We start from the raw sequence: 13965 nt of genomic DNA, 5'->3' as shown, positions 1-13965 counted from the left end.
GCGTGGCAGCTTTCTTGCCACCCTTCTTGAATTTTCCCTTAGACTTGCCCTGTTTCTTGAAACTGGTGGTCTTGTTGACCATCAACACTTGGTGCTCTTTCTTGATCTCAATCTCAGCAGCTTTTAGCATGCCAAAGAGTTCAGGTAACTCCTTGTTCATGTTCTGCATATTGTAGTTCATCACAAAGTTCTTGTAACTTGGTGGCAGTGATTGAAGGACACGATTAATCCCCAGTCTGTTAGGAATCACTATTCCCAAGTCACTGAGTTTCTTCGCATGCCCGGTCATGGCGAGCATGTGCTCACTAACCGAGCTGCCTTCTTCCATCATGCAGCTGAAGAATTGTTTCGATGCTTCATAGCATTCCACGGCCGCATGAGTCTCAAAAATAGCTTTCAGCTCTTTCATCAACTCATGAGGATCGTGGTGCTCAAAACGTTTTTGAAGATCGGATTCCAGACTGCACAGGATGGCACCCTGAACTTGAGAGTACCGAATTTTTCGAGTCTCGTAAACAGCTTTTACTTCATCGGTTTCGGTTTACTGCGGGAGGGTCACCTAGCGGTGCATCAAGCACATATTGCAGATTTCCGCCAGAGAGGAAGATCCTCACATGACGGAACCAGTCGGTGAAGTTGCTACCGTTGCTCTTAAGTTTCTCTTTCTCTAGGAACTGATTAAAATTGATTGGGGACGCCATCTCTACAACATATATTTGCAAAAGTTTAGACTAAGTTTATGACAAATTGAGTTCAAATTTTAATTCAACATAATTAAAAATCTAGGTGAACTCCCACTCAAAACAATATCCCTCGCATTGTCTTAGTGATCACACGAACCAAATCCACCGCACCTATGTCCGATCATCACGAGACAAGGTGTGATTTCAATGGCGAACACTCAAAGTGTTCATCATATCAACCATATGATTCATGCTCTACCTTTCGGTATCACGTGTTCCGAGACCATGTCCGTACATGCTAGGCTCGTCAAGGCCACCTTAGTATCCGCATGTGCAAAACATCTTGCACCCGTTGTATGCACTTGTTGATTCTATCACACCCGATCATCACGAGATGCTTCAAACGACAAGTCTTGGCAACGGTGCTACTAAGGATGAACACTTTATTATCTTGAGATTTTAGTGAGGGATCATCTTATAATGCTATCGTCGCGATCTAAGCAAAATAAGATGCATAAAAGGATTAACATCACATGCAGTTCATATGTGATATGATATGGCCCTTTTGTCTTTGCGCCTTTGATCTTCATCTCCAAAGCACGGACATGATCTCCATCATCTTCGGGCATGATCTCCATCATCGTCGGCGTAGCGTCAAGGTCAATGGCGCCGTCTTCATGATTGTCCTCCATGTAGCAACTATTACAACTACTTTGAAATACTACTCAACATGAAATTTAAAGACAACCATAAGGCTCCTGCCGGTTGCCACAATACAATAATGATCATCTCATACATATTCATCATCACATTATGGCCATATCACATCACCAAACCCCGCAAAAACAAGTTAGACGTCTCTAATTTGGTTTGCATATTTTACGTGGTTTAGGGTTTTCGAGAGAGATCTAATCTACCTACGAACATGAACCACAACGTTGATACTAATGTTTTCAATAGAAGAGTAAATTGAATCTTCACTATAGTAGGAGAGACAGACACCCGCAAAGCCTCTTATGCAATACAAGTTGCATGTCGAACGAGGAACAAGTCTCATGAACGCGGTCATGTAAAGTTAGTCCGAGCCGCTTCATCCCACTATGCCACAAAGATGCAAAGTACTCAAACTAAAGATAACAAGAGCATCAACGCCCACAAAACCATTGTGTTCTACTCGTGCAACCATCTATGCATAGACACGGCTCTGATACCACTGTAGGATAATGTTGCATAGAAAACAAAAATTTTCCTACCGCGAACACGCAATCCAAGCCAAGATGCAATCTAGAAGACGGTAGCAACGAGGGGGTATCGAGTCTCACCCTTGAAGAGATTCCAAAGCCTACAAGAGGAGGCTCTTGTTGCTGCGGTAGACGTTCACTTGCCGCTTGCAAAAGCGCGTAGAAGATCTTGATCACGATCGGTTCCGGCGCCACGAACGGGCAGCACCTCCGTACTCGGTCACACGTTCGGTTGTTGATGAAGACGACGTCCACCTCCCGTTCCAGCGGGCAGCGGAAGTAGTAGCTCCTCTTGAATCCGACAGCACGACGGCGTGGTGTCGGTGGCGGTGGAGAACTCCGGCGGAGCTTCGCTAAAGCTACGCGGAAGATATGGAGGAGAGGGGGCGGCTAGGGTTTGGGAGGGGGTGGCCGGCCACTTCAAGGGGGGCGGCCAGCTTGTGGTCTTGGGGTGGCCGGCCCCTCCCTTGGCCCCTCATTATATAGGTGGATCCCCAAGAGTTGGTCTCCAAGTCTTCGAATAAGACCCGAACCAAAAACCTTCCATATGGAGGGGAAACCTAGCCAAGCTAGGACTCCCACTAGAGGTGGGAGTTCCACCTCCCATATGGGGGTGGCCGGCCCCCTAAGGGAGTCCACTTGGGACTCCTCCCCACTAGGGTTGGCCGGCCATGGAGGTGGAGTCCCATGTGGACTCCACCTTCCTTGGTGGTTTCTTCCGGACTTTTCTAGAACCTTCTAGAACCTTCCATAGAACCTTCCGCGACATTTTAATTCACATAAAATGACATCCTATATATGAATCTTATTCTCCGGACCATTCCGGAACTCCTCGTGATGTCCGGGATCTCATCCGGGACTCCGAACAAATATTCGAACTCCATTCCATATTCAAGTACTACCATTTCAACATCCAACTTTAAGTGTGTCACCCTACGGTTCGTGAACTATGCGGACATGGTTGAGTACTCACTCCGACCAATAACCAATAGCGGGATCTGGAGATCCATAATGGCTCCCACATATTCAACGATGACTTTAGTGATCGAATGAACCATTCACATACAATACCAATTCCCTTTGTCACGCGATATTTTACTTGTCCGAGGTTTGATCTTCGGTATCACTCTATACCTTGTTCAACCTCGTCTCCTGACAAGTACTCTTTACTCGTACCGTGGTATGTGGTCTCTTATGAACTCATTCATATGCTTGCAAGACATTAGACGACATTCCACCGAGAGGGCCCAGAGTATATCTATCCGTCATCGGGATGGACAAATCCCACTGTTGATCCATATGCCTCAACTCATACTTTCCGGATACTTAATCCCACCTTTATAGCCACCCATTTACGCAGTGGTGTTTGGTGTAATCAAAGTACCTTTCCGGTATAAGTGATTTACATGATCTCATGGTCATAAGGACTAGGTAACTATGTATCGAAAGCTTATAGCAAATAACTTAATGACGAGATCTTATGCTACGCTTAATTGGGTGTGTCCATTACATCATTCATATAATGATATAACCTTGTTATTAATAACATCCAATGTTCATGATTATGAAACTAATCATCCATTAATCAACAAGCTAGTTTAAGAGGCATACTAGGGACTTCTTGTTTGTCTACATATCACACATGTACTAATGTTTCGGTTAATACAATTATAGCATGATATATAAACATTTATCATAAACATAAAGATATAAATAATAACCACTTTATTATTGCCTCTAGGGCATATCTCCTTCACACAGTGCTTTGCCATTGTCATGAATACGGGCATCGAAGAATTGAAGTCTCTCGGTGAATTTGTGCACGCGACATTTTTTACCATCTTTCATTTTAGCATGTTTAAATTAATGTGTTCACTATGAATATAATGAGATTATATCAGGGGTCTTTGCACACATATACTTCATAAATATTATTGAGAACGAACCGAACGAGTGTATGCAAGGACAAACTAGACGTCAATGGTGTTTCACCAATCTTTGATGTTTGCAACTCTCATTCTAGTAAATATTATAGGAATATACATACATGAGTTGAGAAATGTTCGGTGAAAACGTACTTATAATGAAAACAACATGAGAGCACATTTTGGAGATTTAAGAATTTGTCAAAAGAATATATATTAAGTTAGAAATGTGATACGAATATACGAAATTTGAAGTAAAGCACGTGTTTGAAGCTAAGAAAAATATAATTATGCATGAGTAGTGATTTTTGTAGTTATTTACAATACTCCTTTTTTAGCTATATTTAGAAAAAACAAAGAGCATGTTACAACATCATAATTTTAAGGGAGCAGTCGTTGATCTAGACGTACGACTGCGTCAAGAAAGACCTATCTTAGGCTGGTGCCAATGCATAGCCTCACTCTCACCCGCCATGTTAGCTTTTTTCCTCACTCTCACCCCACTCTCACCCCACGGTGCCAGTGCACGGGCTATAGTGCCAGCTCTCACTTCTCTCTCCTCCACATCAGCTTTTCTCTCTCCTCGACATCAGCATTTCTTTTTCAGATTACAACATTAAAAATAATGCAAGGAAATTATTTTATTGAACTAAAATTGTTACCGATTACATCATAAAAAAAAATACATAAAAATTTGAAAAGATTACATAAAAATTTGAAAAAATTACATAATCTAGGCATTAGCCCACACATGCTCAATCAAATCATGCTGGAGCTGTGTATACATCGGTGAGTCCTTCATTTCGCTGTCCATCTGAATCCTGGCTGCTAGGCTTGGTGGTGCATGGTTGTGTATTGCAGGGCCGACATTGGACTCAACTGTCTCATAGTTGTTCTCCAAATTTGTACCACGCTCATCGTCGATGATCATGTTGTGCAGAATGACATATGCACGCATGATCAACCCAAGAGTACGCTTCGAGTAGGAGCGTCCCGGAACTGCTAGAATGTTGAACCTAGCCTTCAGCACTCCAAAGGCACACTCGACATCTTTGCGCCAAGCTGATTGAGCAGCAGTGAACACTCGCTGCTTTTCACTTTGTGGAAGAGTAACACCTTTCATGAACACTGGCCAAGAGGGGTAGATGCCGTCGGCAAGGTAGTAACCATAGTTGTACTCGTGTCCATTCACCGTGAAGTTCACTACGGGTGCTTCTCCCCTAAGCACATCAGTGAACAACGGTGACTGGTTGAGTACATTGATGTCGTTGTTGGACCCGGCCACTCCAAAAAAGGCATGCCAGATCCAACGGACATACGACGCAACGGCTTCTAAGATTATGGTAGGGTGCTTGATGTCTCCCCTTGTGAATTGACCAGCATGAGCCACTGGGCAGTTCCTCCACTGCCAATGCATGCAATCGATGCTCCCTAACATGCCCGGAAAGCCACGCTCCTCGGCTTTCGCTAACAGACGCTGAGTATCCTCGACAGTTGGTCGACGGCAAAACGTCTCCCCGTAACAGTCAATGATGCCTTCACAGAATCTATCTAGACAATCTGATGAAGTTTGTCTAGCTAACTTAAGTCACTCATCTATTGTATCTGCAGTGGCTCCATAAGCTAACAGACGCAAAGTCGCAGTACACTTTTGCAGGGGAGAAAAACCAGCACGGTTGAGAGCATCAACACTTTGGTGAAATACGGAGAGTATTCACCCAATCTATCCACAATGCGCAGAAAGAGTGATCGTCTCATCCGGTACCTTCGCCGAAAGTAGCTCGGAGGATAATTGCAGTCGTCGGCGAAGTAGTCCTCGAAGAGCCGATCGTGGGCACCCGAACGATCACGCCTAATGAACTCTCGGCGGCGTCGCGGCCGTCTTGGCTCCGGCTCCTCGTTGAGCATCTCCTCCTCATACTCCGCCTGGAATGCAGCGATCATATCACCCTCCATTCCGTCGCTCGAACTGCTGCTAGACGAAGACATGGCGTTGAGAGGAGTGGAAATGGAGAGTGGAGGAGATGAAGTGAGGTGTGGAATGAGTGAAACCATATGGGGGTATTTATAGGGGTGGGGATGAATTTTTGGGTTTTTTTGAACCAGCAACGGCTACCCCAACGGCTAGATGACGTGGACGAATCAGATCGCGCCACGTCAGCTAGCCGTTACGCCCTCTCGCCCCTCTCCCGCCCGCCTCTCGCCCCTCTCTCGCCCCCCTCTCGCCCCCACTCTCGCCTCCCTCTCCATGCCAACGCTGCCGCCCCACTCACGCCCGCCTCTCGCCTCCCTCTCGCCCCCAACGCAGGCGGTAGCCGGGCGGGAGGGGGCGATACCGCCGGGCGCCCGCGCCGCCGCCTCCCTCTCTCGTCTCGCCCCTCTCCCGCCTCTCTCTCGCCCCGCCTCGGGCGATACCGCCCCCACTCCCGCCCCCAATGGCACCAGCCTAAAGGAAATAAAACAGGAAGAAGGCGTCGTATCTTGTGCATCCGCACCTATCGTGTATCCCTGCATCTGAAGCGCTTCAATCGTCCAATCTTAATCGTGTGGGTCCCCTTAGCTCCGAAGCAATTATGCACTAAAGCGCCCGCGTCAAGCCTCCTTCTTTTGCAAATTAACCCCTGAATACCTTGAAACATTACAAACTGAACCACATCTCAAACCCTCATCTCTTTTCGCAACGGCGCCGCGGCGACGACTACGTTGGCACCGACCGCGACGGCGGCTACCTCGGCACCGAATCTGCGTAATGCGTCCCCAACGAAATTCCAGCCGCGCTCACCATCGCCGGAACTAAGATGGCAGTCGCCGGCCAGGCGCAACTGCCGTGCAGATCCGTGGCCACCTCAGCGCAGGTCCCCCTTCTCGTCGGCTTACACTGAGCCCTCGTACTGTGGGTTCCCAACTTCCCATCTTGACCTGCTCTTGAAACGCCGGCCGAGTACAGGCTCTGCAGACTCGCGTGTGATGGGAACACAACAAGGGATTTCCTTTTTTTAGTTGAGCAGGGGATTCCTTGCAGAACAACGATGACCCATATTTCTGAATTTCCTTGTTCTTGTCTGATGTATCTAGTAAGTACTTCGTTGGATGCAGCTTACAATTGTTGTGTATGTAGCCAGAGGTCCATAATGATTGTACATCGTTGATTAATATTCATTTCTGCAGAGAGAATTGTATAAGTTGTTGTGAATAGAAATTTCAGTAACAACCAACTTCTTGTTTTGCTGACACTAACTTTTGCTTCCTATTACAAGCAGCTCTCGAATAGTGCATCTACAACTCACTTGCTGGTCTTATTACCTAGTAGGCTAAAGCTCTCTTCTTTGCTAAAAGAAAATTAAAGGCTCTTGATATTTTCCAGCGGACTCATAGCTTCGACTCGATTTTTGGTAGTACTTGCCGACATCCAAGCTGAATAGCTGATGCATGTTTTCACCAAAGGGATGCTGATTGAATAGTGGACGTTGTATCTTGCACCATCACTTAACTTCACTTTCCTGTGAGTTAAACTCTGTCCAATCGAACTATGCAAGTTATGCTGAAATTTTGGAGCAACCATGCTATCAATGTAGTCCCAAAAAAAAAAAAATGTAGTCCCAAAACAGGAGGTCATCTCATGCCATTAGTTAACTGCCACTAGTGAATCTCATCTTTTACCACAAATTATAACAGGGACACTAACCTTCACTTCAGCAAACTAGCTACTGCTATTATTGGCTCAGATCACATGCCAACAATTAAAACTAGTTGCAGTCTAAATCATAATATCAGGCGATAATAAAATTAACTAAATAACCATGTCTCACTTATACACCTTATTTGAACCGGTGATAGAAAATTCTACTGCTGCAAGCTTCAAACTTGAGAGAACATTTAACTAAACCTACTGGACTATGTTGCTGCAAGCTTCTAAACCTGATAGAAAATCTGTGGTTCAATGTATCTACTTACTGCTAAGGCCAAAATTGGAGAAAACGAAAATTCTGATCCATTACATAATTTCAGACTTCTAATACAATAGTAGTACTATTTATAAGCCATGGTTTCCTTGGAATAATTGCAGCTCTCATGATGCACCATCTAATTGCTCATCTTGCACATTCATGACTTCTTTTACTTGAATAATTGCAGCTCTCATGATGCACCATCTAATTGCTCATCTTGCACATTCATGCGTGCGACCTTGCTTCTTTCTTCTTCTTTTTCTGTCCTTCACCACTCATCTCCTTTCATCTCTTAATTATTTTGTTTCTCCCAACCGAAAGAACATTATTTGGTGGGTGTATGTTAATTTCAGTACGAATGTTGCATCCAAAAATGCCTCATATTCTTCTTGCCTAGTGTGCTTGACTGTTGTAGGTAACTTTTGGTTCAATGGCTCCTCAATGCTCAACCCATTTGATTGTTATAAGTCCATGCCTTCATCTGATTATTTAGCTGTTATTGATTTTCCATCCCTGCTACACATGTACCGCTTTGTGTGCACTACCTTATTTTCAAACTTCTGATGTCCAATGCGAACTTCAAAACCAGATTCATGTGCATAGTACTTGTAGAACTTCTCCATGGTCTTTAGTCCTTCAAATGTCATCCCCAATTTAGACTTCAAATCATCTTCACCTCAGGTGTAAAAGACGAACACCTCATCTTCATCATAAAGTTTCTGTTGATAAGATACTGCTAAAGAAATTCATAAAGTTTTATTTCCGTTGAAGAAATACTATTGAAGCAATTCAATCTGATTATGCCACTCAGCGTATGTCTATGGCTGTTTCAATTAAACACATGATAATCCCGGTAGAATATATAGGGAATTCTAATCTAGCCTTTGGCAATCTAGAACCATGATGCGTACGTGTGAGTCCAGAACTCCAGATCAATTAGGTTCCCCACCTTTCCCCGTTCGGACGGACCATTCTCCCCCTCCACCGCTCGCAGCCTTCTACAGTAAAGTTGAGAGTCTCCTCCCTCTAGCCGGGCCACCGCCGGCCGCTCCGCCAGGCTAGCTGGCCGGAGTTGGTAGTGGTGTGGCGCCGGAGTAGTCTAGGGTTAGTTTAGGTTGTTCTCTGTTTGTTCTGTGGCTCGATGCCGCCGTTTGGGGGTTCTCCCCGTAGAGAAGACGTCGGTCGAGATCTACGCCGCCGGATCTGGGCCTTCCTAGGGCTGCTTCTCTTTCTTCCTCTACTCCGATGGCCGGAGGGAGGAGAGGTTGAGAGCAGCAGCGTCTTCTTCAATAACCTGGTGGTCAAGGGATCTTCTTCTCCCCTGGATCTCAGCGCAGGCGTTGCCTTCCTGGCCGAACATGGTGGCGAGGAGGAGAGGCAACCTGGTGCTGTTAAGCCTGCTATTTCTTTGCTCCTGGCCGGCCATGGTGGCGAGGAGGAGCTGGAGAAAGGCTGGCTGTTTTTGTCTCTTGGGGAGGGATCTCAGCGCTTCAGATGCAGGGATACACGATAGGTGCGGATGCACAAGATACGACACCCAAGAAGAAAGAGGCGATCATGAGGCGCTCCTAGAAACTCATCTGTGGTTTCGTCCCTCTCGCCGATGGTGTTGCTGGCCCACTCTGGCGTCGTAGTTGTTAGGATCTTGGAGGCGTGGCGGTCCATGGTCCCTTACCGCGACAGAGGGTTTCCATCTTTTGTTTAGGTTATTTTTAAGTGTCTTCTTCGACATGGTGTGGCGATGACTATAGATCGAAATTAGAATAAGGCCCTTCCCGCCCTACACTCGCTCTGATGGAGCATCTGGCGCCAGCCGCGGATTTCCTAGAATCTATGTGTCTCATCTATGGCGATGGTTGTTGCTATGGTGTGTAGGTCCTATGTGGCCTTAGCACGACGACTTCTCATTTGTCTATTGTAATAAACTCTACTACGACAATCTTTGAGATGCTTAGGTGATGGAGGGTCAATGAGGATGGCGCGCCTCCCGCTCGCGCTAGTGCTTGTAGTCATCGCTGGGTGGCCTATAGATATATTACCTTTTTATTACCTTTTTTTGTTTCTTTATAGTGATATTTTGTTCGATAATGAGCGTTTAATTGCTCAAAAGATTTAAGTATTATACCCGGTCTCTGCAAAACCACGATGCACACAGCCGCAAAACTTCGAAAATCTTGGGTAATGAAAAAACCGATATCTCTTTATACTCCACTAAATCTGAGGTTATATGAATTATGGATTATGAATAGAGGATAAATATTTGGTGCACATGGGCACTAGTGATCCCTTTTTGAAAAAGTAATTAAAAATCATATTTCTATGTTTTAGAAAAATGTGAAAATAAAATTATGATGTAACCAATATTGTATCAAGAAATCTGTAAACTTTCAGCTGAAAATAATGTATATTTTAGGCTACACAAAATAGAAAATGGAGGAGATTGCTCTATTTCTGCACAAGACTCCTAGAAAAGCTTATGATGGTCTTAAAACCTGGGTAGAGAAATTTAGATATATCTTTCTTTCTTTCTTTTCTCTTTGGGCCTATGGTCTCCTAGTTAGTCAGCCGTTGCTAACCTCTAGCGCAACTGCTTCTTTTGTACCTAAATCCTATTGAAAATTTATAAATAAACACCCCATTGACTTGGCTAAAAAGAACAAATGTGTGCATTTGAGTATAGCGATTCAAATCGCTAAAAGGAAGCCAACTTTGTTATTTTTAGAAAACAAAACATTTGTAATTGAGATTTTGTATGTTAATGGGATACAATCATGCGAATTTTTTTTAAATAATACACTTTTTAATATTAATTCCAGAAATAATATTCGTTTTTGGCTTATTACAGAAATAATACACCGTCGGGGTCCGCTAACCCGAATTTACAAAATCGGGGTCGGCTAGCCCGAGACGAGGCGAATCTGCCGTGTCAGGCCAAATTCGGGTTGCTCGTCCCCGAAGCGTGGCTGTCGGCCACCGAAGGGCCGTGTCGGCCTGTCCCCTGGCCAGGGGCAGACTGTGTCGGGGAGAGGAATCCCGATGCGGTAATTTCGGGTGGGGCGACCCCGAGTCGCGCGGTTCGGGCGCACTGACCCCGAAGCGCGGCAGATGAAATTCGCACGCAGCGCTGCTCGACCATCTTCTTCCTCCTCCAGCTTGCTGCTCTCTGTCTCTCTCTCTCTCTCGTTAGCTCTCAGTCCAGCACCATTTTTCCTCGTTTGTGAGCGATTTATCCAGCCATTCGTTGTAGTTTCACCACCAAATGCTGTAGAATTAGCTGATCTATAGATGGGTTAGTTTTTGAGGCGTTTTGGTGGAGGTGTTGTTGGTGTTGGTGGAGCTGTTGGTGGTGGTGGAGCTGGTGGAGGTGGTGCTGCTATTGCTGCGTGGTGGTGCAGCTGTTGCGGGGTGGAGGAGCTGAGCTGCTGACGGAGGTGTTTGGCACGCTTCAAGGGTAAACCCTAATCCCTGATATTAGATGGTGTAATCATAATGCATGTTACGTTCGTTAGCTTCAGGTAGCAAGTATTTATTTAGGAGTGCAGGTGCTAGATTTTTATTTATTTTAGAGTGTAGGTGCTAGATTTTTTTGACGAGTATGTAATTTTTATAGGTGAGCAGATATGTCAGATAGATTAAAATTCGTTGTTTACTTCGGTCATGGCACGGTCCGAACAACTCCGATGGGAGCTGATCTGAGCGAGTTTCAAGATTTAGGAGTTGCATCGACAAACCCAAAAACATGGCGAGTTAGTCGGTTGAAGGAGTGGTTGACCGTGAATTTCGGGCTTAATCCCGAAGCATACACCGTTGGTGTGCATGCTTTGTGGAGCAGCTCCAAGACCCAGTTTTCTCGGCGGTTGAAGCCGATTGAGCGGACCTCTCAGTGGGTGCACTGGTTGGAAGCGTGCGAGCGCAGGGGAACTCACCCCATCGCCTTAATGCTTCCCGAGGCGAAGGTGGTGAATTTCCAAGAAGGCGAGGGTGCGTTCCATCCAGGCCAGAGCAGTCAAAGTTCTGATGTCGGGCGGCAGATTTCCAATCCGGGCAGAGTAGCCATGCAGCAGTGGTCATGACGATACTGTTGAGCTTGAAAGCGTGGACGAAGAAGAAGAAGAGATGCGTAACATGATGGACGAGGAAGACGAGGATGGAGTGGACAATGAGGTTGACTCAGATGAATCCGGTGGATCCGATACTTCAGATGATAACGAAGAGGCGGATCCGATCCCCTCTTCTTGGAACCATGATTTGTCGGAGGCAATGATAGTCGATGATCGGCACGATTCTGCCTGGGAGTACAGCATGAACACCATCTCAGTTGGTGCTAGATATGCTGACAAGAGACATCTGCAGGAAGCAATCACTCAGTGGGCAATGAACACGCAAAGGGTATTCAGAACCACCGTTTCAAGTCAGAAATTCTTGACAGTGGTCTGCAGCGATGCTAGATGTCCATCAAGGGTGCATGGGTACTGTCCGAAGTATGACACAACATGGGTGGTGAGCGATTTCGTGCCGCACACATGTGTCCTTAAGAGTATGTTGAAGGATCACCGAAACCTTACATCCACTCTTATTGCTCGCCTGTTCTACAAGGAGATTGTAGAGAATACAGCAATGGGGGTTAAAGCCATCCAGAGAAGAGTTCACCTTCAATATAAGTATGTAATTGAATATGGCAAGGCATGGAGGGCTAAACAGACGGCACTGGAGAACAGATTCGGGACCTTCTATGATGCTTATGACGGTGTCGTCCATCTCCTGCAGACATTGAAGGACCGGAATCCGGGCACCCATGTGGACATACAAGACTTTGTGATACCTGAGTTCCCTAATGTCAGGGTTCTGCACAGGGTGTTTTTCGCATTCAGCATATGCATCGAGGCTTTCATGCACTGTCGTCCGGTGATGTGTGTAGATGGAACTTTTCTAACCGGTGAGTACTATTTGTATGCACCATGTATGACTACTATTTGTATGCGCCATGTATGACTACTATTTCTATTTAACAAACATTTCATATTGAACTTCAAGCGATAATTAAGATACAACTTACTACTACAACATAACTCTCTGCTAACATATTAAATGGTACACCATCGCTACAACATACTACAAGATCCATGATTACTGATAACTAAAACACTAAGAACGCAGCACACCCTTTCCCTTGCCCTTCGACGATGCAGCTTTCATGGCCTTGGTGGTAGGCTCGAAGTCGTCGTCTGAATCGACGACTGGCGGTGCAGCACTCTTGCCCTTTGAGGACTTGCCACTCTTGCCCTTCGACGATGCAGCTTTCTTTCCCTTGGTGCTAGGCTCGAAGATATCATCGTCGGCTTCACTCTCAGCCGCCCATCGTTCGGGATATTTTAAATCCCTTTCCCTATCTTCTTCATTCTTCCATGTTAGTGACTTCCACTTCTCATTCAACCTGATAAGCTCACACCTTATTTCCCGTGGGCTACGAGCAGGCATCTTCTTCACTGGATATCCATAAGACCAAGTCTCAAATTTCCTACCGACCTTACGGAGCAAGGCGTCGCTACTGATGAACTCCTCGAATGTCTCTATCTTACTCTCCCTCATCACATAGCGAGCACTATCTAGAAGATATTCGGCCATGAATTCATTGAAAAGATGGGGGGGATTCTTATAAGGGGGATCCATCTTGTTGAGAGGCTACACTGAAAGACAAGAAAACGGTGGGGGTATTTATAGGCTACAAGGGATGACTTTCGGCGGGAAGATGTGAGCGGGAAAAAATGGGCGCGAAAGATTGGCGGCAGATTTGGGCGGGAATAAATGGCGGGAACATTGAGCGGGACAAATTGGGCGGGAAAAAGTGGCGGCAAACAATTGAGCCCAAATTTCGACACAACATTTTCGGGCAAATTCATTTCACATTAATACGACAACGGAAATTAAGATACATTGCAGCTGAAATTAAAATACGGCTTAGCACTACAACGGAATTTAAGATACAACGACAAACTAAAACTGAATTTAAGATACATTGCCAGTACGACACATAACTCTACTTTCCCTGCGTCCACCGTGGCCATTTTCCAGACTTGTCGCCGCGTTCTTCTGCCGCTTGCGCCTCAGCAGCGCTTTCCCTTAGTCTCTTTCTCTCCGCTTCACGAGCCTCCCCTGCGCACCTCTTCCT

The 13965-nt window shown here is 45.6% G+C and overlaps 1 protein-coding gene across 1 annotated transcript; it reads right to left on the bottom strand.

Annotated features, from left to right (window-relative positions):
* Positions 1-4582: 4582 nt before the first annotated feature.
* Positions 4583-5805, bottom strand: LOC127329513 (uncharacterized). The gene is made up of 2 exons (XM_051356021.1): positions 5615-5805; positions 4583-5069 (listed from the first exon to the last, which is right to left on the bottom strand). The coding sequence occupies exons 1-2, from the start codon at positions 5803-5805 to the stop codon at positions 4583-4585; spliced, it is 678 nt and encodes a 225-aa protein (XP_051211981.1).
* Positions 5806-13965: the final 8160 nt, after the last annotated feature.

Source organism: Lolium perenne, chromosome 2 (assembly GCF_019359855.2).
Source record: "Lolium perenne isolate Kyuss_39 chromosome 2, Kyuss_2.0, whole genome shotgun sequence".
In the NCBI taxonomy this organism is placed as follows: Eukaryota; Viridiplantae; Streptophyta; class Magnoliopsida; order Poales; family Poaceae; genus Lolium; species Lolium perenne.
Note: the sequence above shows the minus strand (reverse complement) of the source record. Positions and strands in the feature narration are given on the sequence as shown.

Coding starts and splice junctions, on each gene's coding strand:
- LOC127329513 (XM_051356021.1), bottom strand. CDS start 5,805: ATGGAGGGTGATATGATCGCTGCATTCCAGGCGGAGTATGAGGAGGAG. Junction 5,070..5,614: donor CCGAGCTACTTTCGGCGAAG/GTACCGGATGAG, acceptor TGATGTGCTTAG/GGGAGAAGCACCCGTAGTGA.